At 58.1% G+C, this 15,564-nt stretch overlaps 1 protein-coding gene across 1 annotated transcript; it reads left to right on the plus strand.

The window, feature by feature from the left end:
- Positions 1-714: 714 nt before the first annotated feature.
- Positions 715-15,272, plus strand: IKBKE (inhibitor of nuclear factor kappa B kinase subunit epsilon; the record flags this gene model as incomplete). The annotated part of the gene is made up of 20 exons (XM_082494520.1): positions 715-801; positions 1,590-1,730; positions 2,113-2,242; positions 2,701-2,882; positions 3,202-3,362; positions 3,885-3,995; positions 4,291-4,470; positions 4,819-5,021; positions 5,414-5,478; positions 5,558-5,649; positions 6,284-6,385; positions 7,751-7,826; positions 7,924-8,036; positions 8,338-8,414; positions 8,682-8,721; positions 9,603-9,704; positions 12,248-12,344; positions 13,353-13,456; positions 13,761-13,832; positions 14,564-15,272. The coding sequence occupies 20 exons, from the start codon at positions 715-717 to the stop codon at positions 14,595-14,597; spliced, it is 2,169 nt and encodes a 722-aa protein (XP_082350646.1). The 3' UTR covers positions 14,598-15,272.
- Positions 15,273-15,564: the final 292 nt, after the last annotated feature.

Below are 15,564 nucleotides of genomic sequence, written 5' to 3' on the forward strand. Positions count from 1 at the left end.
TTGCCCCATGCACCACAGACACCACGACTGCGTGGGGGCCGCAGGCAGCCCGTGTGCGCAGCGCCCAGTGCGGCTAACGAGGGCTGACTGCACAGCCCGGACACAGGTCCCGCTCTGGCTTTGCCTCCCATCTCCCCGTCCCAGGCAGGGCAGCGCGGTGGCCGGTGCTCAGCACCCTTTGCTGCTGCCAGAGTCCGTCCCGGCCCTGGCCGGGAGCCAGCGGAGCGGCGGTGGAGCTCAGCACCGCTGGGGCTGGCTGCAACTCTGGGAATTTTTTTCTCGAGCAGGAAGCTGAAGCATTTCCTCCTCCAGCCGCAGCTGATGCTTGCAGAGCGGGTTTTGCAATCCCATAGGTTTCTGTTCTCGGGGCGGGGAGGTGCCGCTCGCCACCTTGCAGCTCGGCATTTGTTTGCTCGTATATATTTTTTTTTTCTTTTTTTTTTTCCTTTTTTTTTTTTTTTTTTGCATCTGTCAGTGTTTCACTGCCGGCCCCGACAGGTCCCAGCGACAGGGTGCTTTTTTGGCAGCGCTAACAGCCCCGTCCATGCGCAGCCCTTCGCGTGGTGCTGCCCGCTCGGTGCCGGCGAGGTAGGAGGCCGGCGGCTGCCTGCCCGGGGGGATGTCCTGCGGCCGGCTGTCTCCCCGGGCTTTGCCAGGCGAGGAGGGATAAACGCCGGGGTCTGGCGGCGGGGGCTGCCGGCGGCGCTGCTGGAGATGCAGAGCACCCCGAACTACCTCTGGAGCACCGAGGACCTCCTGGGCCAGGGCGCCACGGCCTGCGTCTACAAAGCACGCAACAAGGTGAGCGGGGGCAGCGGGGGGGACGGCCACCCCATAGCCCCCGTGCCCCCCCAGCCCTCCTGCCCCACGGCACGGGGATGCCCGTGCTCCCCTCCGCTCGCCCTCCCGGGAGCTCCTTCGAGAGCGGAGGCTGCCGGCTGTGGTCCGGGGCTGCTCTGGGTTTTATTTTCATTTTTCCTTCGGTTCCTTCCCCGCGGGAACCAGCTCGGGTCTGCGGGGCGAGGGCAGCTTTCGGGGCGCTCATGGCCGGGTGCTGCTCGCTGGCTGCCGGGGTTGGGGGGGAGAAACTGGTTTTGGGGGAATGCCCAGAGGTTTTGAAAACCCCGTCCTCGGTGATTTGCATATTTCATGCAAACACTTGCCAGGGCTGGAACAGAGCCTCCCCGCCTCGCCGGCCTTTGAAGTGGGTTGAGCAAAGTGTCTCTGCGGGGCGCAGGGCAGGAGGGGCGGCTGCGGCGATGGTTTGGAAACGGCCCCGTCCCACAGAGAGCGTGGGGAGCTGCCGCCCCCGGCTCCGGCTGCAAACTTGAGATGAAGCTGAATAAACACGCCGCCGTGCGGCACGCGGGCTGCAGGGACAGGAAGCACAGGGAGGAGAATTGCAGCGGTTTGTGTTTGCAGCCGAGAGGACAAAGGCCACGGGACACCCGTTGAGAAAACATGGTATCCCGTCAGCGTAGTTTGCATCCCGAGCGGGATGTGGGAGCAGTAACGGAGCTGACGGAGCTGCTTAGGACGTGGATGGCGTCACCTCCCATTTCCTTTTTCTCTTTTTCCTATTTTCCCAGAAATCAGGGGAGCTGGTTGCTGTGAAGGTCTTTAATAATGCCAGCTACCTCCGGCCCCAGGAGGTCCAGATGAGAGAGTTCGAGATGCTGAGGAAGCTGAACCATAAAAACATTGTCAAATTATTTGCCGTGGAGGAGACGGTAAGTGTGACCGCAGCTCGGAAACCCGCTGTGCCGACTGGGCCAGTACCGTGGGGAAACTGGTCTGAGTTGCGGGAGGGGAGCGGTGGTCCCAGGCTGGCTGCCTTCTCCTCCCACCGCCCTCTGGCTCCACTCCACGCCTCAGCCCTGGGAGCACTGGTGACACTGGGCCACTGGGCTGGAGCTTGGACGTGACCTGCCGATGTCCCCTGGCCAGGCGTGCGGCACAGCGGGGACGTTCTCCAGCGCTGGTTTGTCTGAGCAGGAGAAACCCAGGGACCCACTGACTAAGGGAGGGGACCTGGTCCTGCCCGGGGGGGGGGACAGGCCACCGGCAAGGACACGGGGCTGGCCGAGCCCTCACGGCTGCTCCCTGCCGCAGGGCAGCAGCAAGCAGAAGGTGCTGGTGATGGAGTACTGCTCGAGCGGCAGCTTGCTGAACGTGCTGGAAGACCCCGCGAATGCCTTCGGCTTGGCCGAGTCCGAGTTCCTCATCGTGCTGCAGTGCGTGGGTGAGCGCGGGGGTCCCTCTGCCCCCGGCCCGGGACGGGCAGCTCTGGGCCGCCACGAGCGCAGCCTGGGGCCGAGAAGCTGCGGGGGGAGACCTCGCGGTGCCGGTGGGACCCTGCGGGCATCATCCCCGGGCTACGGGCGAGAGGGCCGGGCTGAGCGGTCAGAAATTGCACCCCCAAACGAGGGGGGAATTGTGAGCTCTGCGTTCGGGGGAAGGGTTTCTCCTTGGGGACCGGCTCCGGGAAGCCGCTGCGGGAGCGGGCTGTGCCCCACGGCAGGGGAGCATGAGGGCAGTGCCCTGCCGTGTGCTCGCTCGCCCTCGCCGTTCCCCCAAAGTCACGTTGGTCCCCATTTAAGTGCAACCCGCCCTGGGGCTTCTCCCCTCTCCGGCCTTTCTCACGTTCCTACGTTTAAACAAAACGCTCTGGAGCAAACTGCCCTCCCGCCTTGTGCCCAGTGGCAGGGATGAACCACCTCCGCGAGAACGGCGTTGTCCACAGAGACATCAAACCCGGGAACATCATGCGGCTGATGGGGGAAGATGGGCAGAGCATCTATAAACTGACGGATTTTGGGGCCGCCCGAGAGCTGGATGATGATGAAAAGTTTGTGTCTGTCTATGGGACGGAGGAATACCTCGTGAGTACAGCATGTCGCTGGTCTGGTGGCCCTTGGGAGTCCTGGGGGAGGCCGGTCCCCATCCCTCCATCCAATGGCTGGGCGACCTGTAGAGAGCAGCAGAGTCTTGGAGAGTCCAGTCTCAAAGGGGCCACATTTTTTTAAGAGGGGGGGCGCAGCATTTTTGTTGTAGAGTTACAGGTGACGTTTTGTTTGGAGGATCCAGCAGTAGAAGAGGCCAAAGCGAGCAGTCAGTTTCCAATCCCAGCGACGAGGCTTGACGCCCGCTGCAGACCCGCGGGGCGCGTTGGCAGTGCCGCTCTCTGCTTCATCCCTGCAGCACCCAGACATGTACGAGCGGGCGGTCCTGCGCAAGCCGCAGCAGAAGGCGTACGGCGTCACCGTCGACCTCTGGAGCATCGGCGTCACCTTCTACCACGCTGCCACCGGCAGCCTCCCCTTCGTCCCCTTTGGGGGGCCTCGCAGGAACAAGGAGACCATGTAGGTACCACGTCTGGCTGGGGGTGCTGGGTGCTGCTGCGTGGGGAGGTGGGACCAGGGCTGGTGGCCCTGGGGGCTGCAGGACAACCTGGCTGTGGCTTGGGGCATGCCAGCAGCACCCTGGGACTATCAGCTGTAGTCTACTGCTCATTTAATCCCGTATCACCGAGAAAGCCCTGAAACATAGCCCGTGGCTGATTCCATACTCTCACCAGTATGGAGAGTGTGCACGTGCGGTGCGGGGAAGGATCTGTGCCCCATTTACCACGTTTGCCCTCAAAATGCATCCTTGTGCCTTAGCGGCCAAGCAGCTGGAAGAGGAGGCAGGGTTAACATCTGCTTGAAACTTTTTGACCGTTTCTTGAAGCGTTTTCCCCCTGTGCGTGTTTTTCTTTCTGTGAGTCGTGTCTTTCCCAGCCCGTCCACGCTCGGCCCTCTCCCTCTTGGCTGAACCCGAGGGACGCGGTGCCCAAACAGCGCTCACCCGGCTCGTTCCAGCTGCGAGCAATTTCCTTTCAACAGGTATAAAATTACCACTGAGAAGCCTCCCGGAGCCATCGCGGGTGTCCAGAGGCAGGAGAATGGGACCATCGAGTGGAGCTACGAGCTGCCCATCACCTGCCGCCTCTCGCTGTGAGTGTCCCTCGCCGGGCTCAGCTCCCGTCTCGCGTCCGGGCACCGTGGCTGGAGAGGGCTTCCCACCTCGGGCGCCACGGGAAGCTTTAACGAGGCAGATGAGCTTTTCATCTGCACATGTCACAGCTCTCGCACCAGGTCGCTGCTTTACAGCCAGGAAAAGGGGGTGCAAGACAGCACGGCGAGACGGCGCGGGGGCTCAGCCGCAGGAGAGGGGCTGCGCCTCTGCCCGGCCCCACACGGCTCAGGGCTACATCAGTCTGTGCAAATATCTCTTCTGCTGCTGCTGCAGGGGGCTGAAGGACCAGCTGATACCCATTTTGGCTAACATCCTGGAGGCGGATCAGGAGAAATGCTGGGGATTCGACCAGTTTTTTGCAGAAACCAACGACATTTTGCACAGGATTGTGGTTGATGTCTTCTCCCTGCAGCAGGCTTCCTCGCACCGCATCTACATCCACTCCTACAACACGTAAGGATGCCAAGGCCGTGTTAAAAGCGAATTTGGGACTTGAGCTCAGGAGCCTCAGCCCCTCGTTTCAGTAGGTGAAGCTGGGGGGAGCGCCTGATCCCTTTGCACCCCAGTTTAAACCAGGTTAAACCAAGCCAGGTTCAAACCAGCCTTTGCTGGGGAGTGCACTGACCGGGAGCTGTTGGCTCCTGGTGTGGCCCACGGAGACCCCCATGGAGGTTGTCCGAGGGACCCCCCTGACCCTCTGGGATGTATTGCTATGAAAAGAGGGCGGCGGGCTGTTAACGCGATGGAAATCTGAGCGCTCGCCGCCTTGCTTATTCCCCTTTCGCTTCTTTTTCATTTCAGTACCACCAAGTTTTTAGATGCTGTCTTCAAACAAACAAATATAGTCCCTCACCACCAAGAATATTTTTTCGAAGGTCATCTGTACGAATTGGATCCTAATCTACAAGCTCATAATTTCTGCACAACCACAGAGCACAACCCTCTGACCTTGCTGAGCTCTGCTGAGCAACCAGAAGACGTGGTGGGAGTCAGATATAGAGACCGTGAGTACCGTTGGCTCGGAGACACATCACGGCATGCAGGGCGGGTGCCACTACAGAGATTTTCTTAAATTATTATCCCAATAGACTCCAATGCACAGCAAGAGGTGGAGGGGTGACAGTGCTGGAGCAGGATCAGGAGGTTTCAGGGCAGTTTTCCCCTGCCGTGTGCTGCTGCTCCACAGCTGCCCGCCACGCTGGGCTCTGTAGGCAGTTTGTGCCTTCATCCACGTTTCCAAAACGTCCTGGAGAGCTGCACGAAGCCTCCAGCATCGCAGCTGCTCCGGTGCCTGAAATTCCAAGCGGCTGCGGGGTTTGCTTCGGCGGGTGTGAGATGTCCCTGTGGGTCCGCAGCTGACTCCCCAACGCCCCGTGACCGCTGTCTGTCTTTCCAGCGGCACTTGAGTTTCCAAAGTTTGTCCCCAAGGTGGACGTGGTGGCTGACTGCGGCGCAGCCAAGGTAGGTGGGGGTACCGGCGCAGCCCGGGGGAGCCCCGGCCGGCGACGCGCAGCCGCTGGCAGTACCTTTTGCTTTGCAGAGCGCGGTGGGCGCCGTGCACCAGACGCTGCGCATCGCCCAGGCCCTGCGGCGCTGCCGGGAGCTGCTGGCGAGAGGTCTCCACTGGGTGATGTGAGTGCCGGAGCCACCGCGGCCGCGGGCAGCAGTGGGGCTGACCCGTCCCTTCCCATCACCGAGAGCTTTGTGTGTTTGGAGTTAAACTGGTCGTGGGTTTCCAGCCACCTCCAGAGAGTGCAGGACCACCACGTACCCTCACAGGGTACTGGGATGGAGCACAGCACGATGGCCAGCGTGTCCCCCCATACAAGGGACACTACGGGGGACACGTGTGCCAGGCTGGGAGGAGGTTGGACCTATCGGAAAATGCCACTTAGTGTTGTGAGGGTGCTCCTGCCCCCACTCCTTACTTTTGAGTCACTTTTTTCAATTTAGGAGGTGCTGAGGAAAACAGCATTAATATTATTACTGTTCATATTATCACTGCGCATTTTCACCCTCCTCCCCGTTCCCTTCGGGGCAGGAGCCTCTTGTGCAGTGGCAGGACAGTGCCCAGGGGGTGACAGCCCCCCTGCCCGGGAGCGGCACCCAATTTTCGGTGCATCCGACCCCCCATTTTCCCACGAGCAGCCAGAGAGGAGCCACCAGCTCCATCCTACCCCCCCCCCAACCCCTCCTGGCCAGCCCCGGGATGGGGGTCGGGCTGCTGGGGACAGCGCGTTGGACGGGCTGTTTTCTCTCTTGGCAGTGGGAACCTGAAAACGGAGTGCTCGAGGATTTTGGAGCAGAGGAGAGGGGCTCATTCGGTGCTCGCCTGCCTGCAGCTCACTGAGGTGAAGACCCGCGTGCTGTAAGTGTGGCTGTGCCGGGGCGGCTTTGCAGCCGCGGGGATGCGGGCGCTGGGCTGGGCGGGCACCGGCGCTGGGCTGAGGCGGCTGCAGATAAGATATAGGGCTCTCAACGGTGCCTCAATAATCAGAAATAAATAAAATTCCAGAAATAAGCTGGTAGCTGGAAGGTGAGAGGCTTTTTCACTGTACGTGGAGACTGCGGGAAGCGTGCCCTGGCTGTTTCTCCCTCTTTGCTTCGGTTTTCAATGATCAGTCCCTGGTTTCGCTGTAGTCCAGAATTAGTTCTCACTCCCTGGCTCCTGCTCGGGGCTTTTCAGCCCGCTGCAGGCCCTGAGCCACAGAGCAAGCGTGAGGAGAAGGCAGGGCTGCTGCTGCCAGCTGGTGGGAAAGGGAAGAAGAGCTGTTGCTGCCAGCAGAGTTACAATAACAGGCAGGACGGTGTCAGCTGCCAGGGCCCCTCGGGTTCTGGCCAGCGTCGCTGACCCCACTCCCTGCAAACAGCCGTGGAGCGCCGAGCGCGGGCAGCACCAGGCAGTGCCGGGGAGGGCGGCCGGCAGCCCGTGGCGCCGCCTGCCCGCTGGGCCAACATCCCGCCCCACCGCAGCCTCCCCGACGAGATGGCTTTTGTCTCTGTTGAAGAGGCTCCACTAATGGAGCGCTCACCGGAGGCTGAATTACGGAGGAGCCCTGGGCAGTCCTCGCCGTAACCGGTGCACCCATTCCCACCCATGCTGCCCCAGGGAAAGCTGAACCCATTTTATCTAAAGTAACCCGGAGTTATTTTGCTTTTCTGTTTTGGTGTCGTTGTAGTGGAAAAAAAATCTTTGCTGCCGGGTTGCTCTTCTTTTATTCTTTTCACTTTAGCAAGTCTCTTAATTTCCATTTCATCTAAAAAGATAGGGACACATGGTTCCCATTGACTTCAGCCGGATTAGCGCGGGGCTGTGGTGCCAAGAGCGCTGATGCTGCAGCTGGATGCTGCTGGCTTATCCGTCCCTTCCAACACCGTCTGGATCAGTATTTCTGCTGACTGTGCCAGCGTGCACCGCTCGGCGTTACTCTCTCGTGCCAGCTGCAGGGAGGCAGACGACATCTGATCTGGCGTGAAGCCAGTGGATGTGAAGCTAATAATTTTGGAACAAGTTGGACACAACAGGGCGAGTTTTTACCGCATCAGCACTTTGCATCTTGGGGCTCAGATCCGGTACCCTGAACGCAGAGTTATCGCCCGAGGAAACCACTGCCCGGGTCCCCCGGGGATGCTGACACTGCCTCCGCCACGGGATGGATTATCTTTGCCCAGGGGACGGCTGCCTCTGGCTTATGTTCTGCTTAAGGAATATTCATTTTCTGACTTTCTTCAGGTACGAGGCTGTTCCCGCAGGCGGCGGGGTGCCGGCTCTGAAGGACGTGGCCGTGGTGAAGACCAGGCTGCAGAGGGTGAGCCCCCGCGGCGGCTCGGTGCGGGGCCGGGGACGTCCGCAGGCACGGGCAGCCCTCGGAGCCGCCAGCCCCAACCGCTCCTCCCCACCCGCAGGTCGCCGAGGAGCTCTCTCAGTGCTCCCACAACATCTTTGACTTGCAAGGGGCGCTGGACGGCATTTTGTCCGACCTGGTGAAGCACAGGCAACAAGTGCATGAAGACAAAAGGTTTGTTGCGCCAACTTTACCGAAATCCCTGCCGGGGCTTTGCTGCTCTCAGCTGGGTTAAGCAGACGTCGCTGAGTGCTCCCAAAGAGCCACGCGCGGCCCCTCGCCGCAAACGGCTTTTAACAGCCCTCTGCACGCACGGGTAACACTGCGTGAGGTCCCTATGTACAGACACGGGTGACAGCCGTGTCCCCGAGTTACGGCCTGTTTGGATTTCCCCCCAAAGTGCCCCAAATTTCACCCCAACCTCGTGCCATTCCTCTCGCGGGGACTCACGCCTCCTTCCCCGTCCCCGTTTCAGCATCCGGCAGATCGAGTGCTGCCTGGAGAAGATGCAGCTGATCTACAAGCAGTTCAAGAAGGCCAGGACGTGTCTGCGTAAGTGACGGGGACGGCGGCCCCGGGGACACGGGGTGCGGGGCTGCGGCGGGAACGTCCCTGCGCTGGCTGGGTGGAAAACCAAATTATTTCAGTTTGCTGGGTTTAGCCGAGACTTCTGTGCCATGAGAGTATTGCCAGGGGCCGCAGCGCTGAAAAGCCCCTTGAGTGATCTGTGGCTGCTGTGAAATTGCCCGTTTATTGGGTTATTAACACAAAAACGCGTGGAGTGCGTGCCGGCAGGTGACGGGTGTCTTTCCTCCCCAGGGCTGGGCTACAACGAGGAGCAAATACACAAGCTGGATAAGTAAGTCCCAAGCCTCTGCCCTTTCCAGGACCTGCCCCACGCTGCGGCCAGGCGGGTGTTTGGTGTTTCCAGTTGAACCCTACGGGGATGTGAAGTGTTCCTGGGTCACTAACCTCGAGAGAGGGCACCCACCAGTGGCTCCTGTGACAGTGCACGGATGCGGGACCTTTCCCAGCAAACTTTTTCCAGCTGCAAGCTGTTTCAGACAAAGATACGAGAGAACCTCTGCAGACGTGGGGAGAGGGAGCTGCTGTTGGGCCAAATCCCCGTGTGGGACTGTGGGGAATATGCCCGTTTCAGGCTATTGCTTCCCCTTCCTCAGTTTGGGGCCATTTATTCTCTGAGATGCTGATTTGGGAAGTGTCCATGCTTTCATATCTGCTTGACTTTCAGTGGGAGTAAAGTGCCCGATGGCTTTTGTACCTTCAAAAATCCTCTTTTCAGTTTCCACTGAAACCAGGGGAATTTAACACGGGCAAGAAGTAAAATGCACACTTCAGTATGTACCAGGGATGGTGAAATTTAACAGGCGGCTCCTATATCTTAATTAATCTTTACTCAACCTTGGACATTCGCCTTGAACTCCAAGGCAAAGACTTCTCAGAAGTGCCCCGGGGGTGGGGATGACAGCGTGGCTGCGCGTCCCTGCCTGGCTCCCCCCGGCCCCCGAAACCTCCCTCTCCTCTTCGTCATAATTCGGGTGGGTTTTTTCCCCTCTCTAGCACTGATGCAAAATTAATTCCTGAGCATCCAGCCCTCCAGGCGGGACCCAGCTTTAGCTCTCCTGCCATGTGAACCGGGATGCTCGTTTTCATAGATTTAAGGAAATAAGTGTTCTCTCTTTTTTTTTTTTCTTTTTTTTTTTTTTTTTCTGGTTTTAGGGTGAATTTAGGGCATCTGGCCAGGAAGGTTCTCTTGATTTTCCAGGATGACTGTGTCCAGCGGTACCAGGAGGCCCTGGCCCTGCACGGCAGCAGGATGAGGTACCAGCCCCTGCCCAGCCCTCTCCCGGGATTTTGGGGCTCTGGCTTTCGGACCCTGGCAGGGACGGGAGAGGGGACTTTCTGGTAACCCAACAACAACCAGAGCTTTCAAATGCTCTCTGCTATTGATTGAGCGTTGGGATGCGGATGGAGATGATGTTGTTGGTAACTGCTGCCGAGGGACTCGTAAAGGGGTAATAAGACCTTAAAGAAGCAGCTCTGTGGGGCTGCTAGAAATCCCGCTGTGCGCGCCCGTTCTTACCCCGTGCCGTGTATTTCTGCCCTGTTGTTTGAAGACTTTTCTTAAAAAAAGCCCTCTGAACTTGCAGCTTGACTTCAAGCAGCCAGCTTCCCTGCTCTCTGACAGGGAGAGGTGATTTTATGAGGACAAACTTGCTATTGAGTCAAAGAGATCTTCTTATTAGGAATGATTTTCTGTTAAATGGTGTTTGGGGAATAATGCAAAGAGGAAATTACCATGCAGTGCCTGAGCACAACCCACTGCCTATGGCGGCAGCAACGAGCAGGGGGGAGGGGGAGGCAGTTGGGGGAAGAGGATGTTGCAGAAATTGGGTTTTTATGGCAACGTTGCTTTTAGAGAGCAGCATCCATGCCCCTGGGCTGCCAGCCTGGGCAGGAGGAGAATGGTTTTCTGTAATGCCTTAGAATTAAACCCGCCTTTTGACCTGGTCCGTATTTCTGGTGTGGAGTAGCCCTGTGTAGGATTTGCTATGGGGGGGTGGATTTTTAGGCTAAGAATTTGTCTCAGGTGCTCCGGAATGCCCCAGGAGCAGCCCCCTGCCCCTGCCCTGCCTTCTCCCCTTTCCAGCCTCAGCCGGGGCTTTCCACGCTGCGAACCCTCACCCACGGGCAGGTTCACTTTGGGCACAGAAGCTGTTGCCCACAGTCGCCTCCCGCCGCGTCCCATCGCGGGACAGTGACATATCCTCTTGGCCTCAGTGGGAATTCTGTCTCGGGGTGAGAAACCCCTCTGGGTGTAGGGCCCCCCCAAATCCGTGCAGCGCAGGAGCCCCGTCTGCACTAAAGCCGGGCTCTTACCTTTGCTCACAGGGAGGGAAAAAAACTTCTTTGTGTTTTTCTGGAGTATTTTTGTATCTGTTTTTCTGTCCTTAGGGAGAAAGCATTGTGAGTCACAACTGGATATTTTTAATTTACTGTTATTTCAGTTTTAATTGTCCTGTTTGGAGTTTCTTCCTGCTAGCAGCCAGGGTTTGTGGTGTGGTGGCTGTTTTTCTAGGGACTGGAGGTGGACTGTTCACCTTAAATATTCTTTCCTTTTTTTTTTTTTTTTTTTTTTTTTTCCTAAAGCCAAACCAAGCCTTTTTTTTATGCAACTCACAGCGCGCCTGCCGGATGCCTGGCACCTCTGCCCCGGGGCCCCTGGCAAGAATGGGGCAGTTGGGTCCCCCAAAAATCACAGGAGGTTTTAATCCCGAGGCTGAGGAGGACACTGCCCACAGCATCACCCCCTGTGGCAGAGCCCACCCCATACCGCCTGTTCCAGGTTCTGCTGTCAGTAGAATCATGGAATAGTTTGGGTTGGGAGGGACCTTGAAGATCATCTCATTCCACCCCCTGCCCTGGGCAGGGACACCCCCCCCAGCCCAGGTTGCTCCCAGCCCCGTCCAACCCGGCCTTGAGCACCTCCAGGGATGGGGCAGCCACAGCTTCTCGGGGCACCCTGCGCCGGGGGTCACCGCCCGCACAGGAAAGAATTTCTTCCTAATACCTAATCTAAATCTCCCCTCTTCCAGTCTGAAGCCATTCCCCCTCCTCCTATCACTCCATGCCCTTGTACAAAGTCCCTCCCCAGCTCTCCTGGAGCCCCTTTAGGCACTGGAAGGGGCTCTGAGGTCTCCCCAGATCCTTCTCTTCTCCAGGCTGACCCCCCCCACCTCTCCCCGCCTGTCCTCCCAGCAGAGGGGCTCCAGCCCTCCCAGCATCTCTGGGGCCCCCTCTGGCCCTGCTCCACCAGGTCCATGTCTCTCCTCTGTTGGGGCTCCAGAGCCGGAGGCAGCACTGCGGGGGGGTCTCCCCAGGGCAGAGTAGAGGGGCAGAATCCCCTCTGCAGAGAGCCCATCCCCAGGGTGTGCGTGAGGGGGAACTTTTCTGCCTTTCATACACTTCGAATGCGAATGGAGAGCGTGCACAAAGAAATGTAAAACCGAGGAGCCTTTTTGAGTAGATGCTCAGCCCTCCCCAGGGGACAGAGGATGCGCCTGTGCAGCACTTAGGGCAGAAGTGATGGGTTTGAGCTGTCTCTCATATAAGCAGCGCTTTCCCTAATTAATTTGCTATTAGCATTGTTTGGATAACCTTGCCAATGGTGGCTATTAGCAGAGCTGCAGCCGTAATTACAACGCTGTTGTGACTCATTTGCTTTCCTTCAGGATTTTAGCTTAGATCCAGAAAGGTTTGCAGAAAGCAATACGAAAATAAAACCACAAAAAAAAATAATAATATAATGATTCACGCTGGTGCTGAACACTGACTGGAAATTTTGTCATCGTTTTTCTTTCTAGGAAAGTTTGTGAGATAAAGAAGCATCTGAAGAGGCTCAGCAACCACATCAGCGCCTGCAGCGTGGAGATGATGGAGAGCCAGGACTGCCTGCAGAGCGTAGGTGCCCGGGGATGCTGCCGCATGGCCTCTCCCTGCCCCCAGATAACGCCGCTGCTCCCCTCTCCCAGCGCCCGCCATGAGCAGGGAAACACCACAGTGTTTTTAAATAACTTGCTGCAGCTTTTGTGGGGGATCCACACTGGAGAGCTTGCTTTCCCTAATGAGCAGAGGAAGGAGCGGGTAAAACTCATTGGACAGGGAACTTCTGGGGAGGGTCCAGCAAAGGGCTGCGGAGATGAGGAGGGGACCGGAGCATCTCTCTTACGAGGAGAGGCTGAGGGCCGTGGGGCTGTTCAGTCTGGAGAGGAGAAGACTGAGGGGGGATCTTATCAACGCTTATCAATCCTTCAAGGGCGGGTGCCGGGGGATGGGAACAGTCTTTTTCCAGTGGTGCCCAGTGACGCGACAAGAGGGAACAGGCACAAACTTGACCATAGGAAGTTCCATCTTAACATGAGGAGGAACTTCTCCTCTGGGCGGGCGGCAGAGCACTGGCACAGCTGCCCAGAGAGGGGGGGAGTCTCCCCCTCTGGAGCCATTCCAAACCCGCCTGGAGGTGTCCTGTGCCACTGCTGGAGGTGCCCCTGCTCTGGCGGGGGGTGGCACTGGGGGGGCTCCAGAGGGCCCTTCCAGCCCCCACCACTCTGGGATTCGGGGATTGGCACCCCTGGTCCCGATGACTGTCTGGCACTGGGGAACCTGTACCCGATAAACAGGAATTGCCATAGTAGAAAAGGTGGTGCTTCACCTCCAGCGCTGCCCACGGACTCTCTGACGAGCTGCAGCACAGCCACCCGGTAGATGCTCTGGTCCTTTGGTGATTTTATTTTGTCTGAAGAGGTGGGTGTGCTGGGTGGGACTGTGTAGGTGTCATTTCCCCGACTGCTTTGTCCCGGGGTGGACACGCCGCACTGGCAGCGCTGCAGGGGGGGTCCGGGCGCTGCACCACTCGGGGCTGAGACCGCCGCACTGGCCGGGGGCTGCCAAATCGCTCCGTCTCCGCAGGCTCTGGACAGATTCCTCCAGATGGAGAAGCAGAGTTTGGCCCCGGCTCCTCCCGTGCCTTCACCCGTCCATCTGAGCCAGGCACGCCAGGAGATGGCTTTTCGGTGAGTCTCTTGGAAGAGGGTTTTGCGGACAGCGCGGCTCCCCGGGGAGGAGCGGGACCTCCCGCTGCTCATCCTCCGCGTGAGCAATGGGGCGAGCGTCGGGGCGAGGGCTCGGTGGCCACAGGGACAATCTGCGTTAAGCCCTTCCCCGCCGCGCACGCCGTGGCCCTGCCGGGTGCGATCCCCGCTCGGTGACCCGTGGGGTGTCCCTGCCAGCTCAGCCCGCCCTTCCGCAGGAGCTGCTCCTGCGGGGAGCGGGAGGCTGAGCAGCAGCGGGGTAAGGGGCTGGTTGTGTCCCCGGCAGGATGCAGGAGCTCCTGGAGCAGATGAGGTCAGTAACTTGTGATCTCCAGTTCAACAACAGCATCATCGAGCGGTGAGTAAGAGCACCCAGAGACACTGCTTTGAGCACCGGGACATGCCCACACTGCCATGGGAAGGGGTGGGGGGGCTGAGGGGGTCCCTGGGAGTCCACGAGCGAGCCCCGGCGTGGGGAGCCATGCCCGGTGCTGAGCACCGCCACAGCTACTCATGGGCTGGTTCACATGGCGGGGTCAACAGCACCGAGTTTACATCACGGTCTGGCAGCAGAAGAGAGTTTATCTTTCTTGGAAGTTTAAGCATGATCTTCTGCAAATGCTATGTCATGTCTACACCCTCTTTCCAGCTTTTTTCCTGTGCTGCTCAGCACTGGCAGCTGCTGACTGCCACGGAGAAGTGGATGCTTTCCATTTCTGGATGAAACGCTGTGCAAAACCCAGCATCCTACTGCTGACCAAACCCCCCGGGTTTGTTCCTCTGCAACCTTTTTTTGAGGATCTTAATGCAAATCAAAATGTCAAAGAGTTTCAGATCAGATTTTAAAAGCAAAAAAAGAAATCGGTGCTTCACACCAGCCCTGTTTTTATAGGACCAACTGTGTTGTTGCAGCGTGTCCACTGTGAATAAGGGCTAAGGAAGGTCTGGTGTGATTTTGATATGAAGAGCTTATCCCAAAAGGCACAGGAACAAGCCCAGAGATTGGTGCCCAGCCCAAATTGCAGTTTGGGGCTGCGTGAGCCCAGGCGATCCCTCTCTAGCCTAAAGCCTTTGGTTTTGTTCCCGCAGGTTAAGCGGGGCTGCCCCCACTCCCGGTATTTGAGAGACGCGGTGAATTTGCAGCTGCTGAAGCAAAGCGCCTCCTGCAGCAGGGAACACTTACAGCACTTTGGGTCCAGAGTGATGGAGACATTTGACGTTCATGTTTGAGGAGCTCTCTGTGTCCTACCTCTCCGCTCCAGCACTTTTGCACAGTTCACCAGCATTAGCTTTGAGTGGCTTGCACGCCTTGAGCCTTTGAAAGTTTGACCAGAAAATTTGGGTTATTTTTCTTTTTTTCCTTTTAAAAAGTGCTTGAAGGACTTTTTGTTTTTCTAGCTTCTCTGTATCACCGTGTTGGATGATGGAGAGGAAGAGGCTAGACACATCAATTGTCTTTTGCTGTCTTACTCCTTTAGAGATTACGCCCACTTTTACCATACTTCTGCCCCCTGAGGCTTCGTGGAGCGGGGAGGAGCGCGGGGCGGGAGGGATGCTGTACCTGGTGGGTGGGAGACCCAATCCAGCCCAGGACAGCCCCAGTGCTCTGCCTGGGAGGCGACAGCACGGGGAAGGCTGAAGCTCCTGCAGGCGCTCCAGCCTCTTCTCCTGCTTCAGGGCTTCGCCTCCAGCCCAGTCCTGAGTTCGGGCTGCTCGAGGGGTTTGGGAATGGGAAGCCCAGGGAGGCTTCTCTTTTTTTGATGAGTTTCTATAAATGTAACCGAGTTCTGTGTTTACACGTGTGGGGGTGTGCGCCTCCTTCAAACAGCCCTGTACTGAAACTGTGGCTCCGGCCACCGAACCCGGGGGTGCTACTAAATGCCAAGGCAAAATCTCAGACGAAATGGCTCTCACGAGCCCTCTCCAGCCACCGTTCTGCAGGAGAAAGCAGGGATATTTCTTTTAGGTGAAAGACGAAAAGAAATCCTAAGCAGTCACCTCTGCCATTAACGTGCAGGGTGAAAGGATGCATTCGCCTGTGGAGGTGACAGCAGCCGGGGTGGCAGAGGTGGGACGGGGACAGGAGGGAC

Source organism: Vanellus vanellus, assembly GCF_965231255.1.
Source record: "Vanellus vanellus genome assembly, chromosome: 23".
In the NCBI taxonomy this organism is placed as follows: domain Eukaryota; kingdom Metazoa; phylum Chordata; class Aves; order Charadriiformes; family Charadriidae; genus Vanellus; species Vanellus vanellus.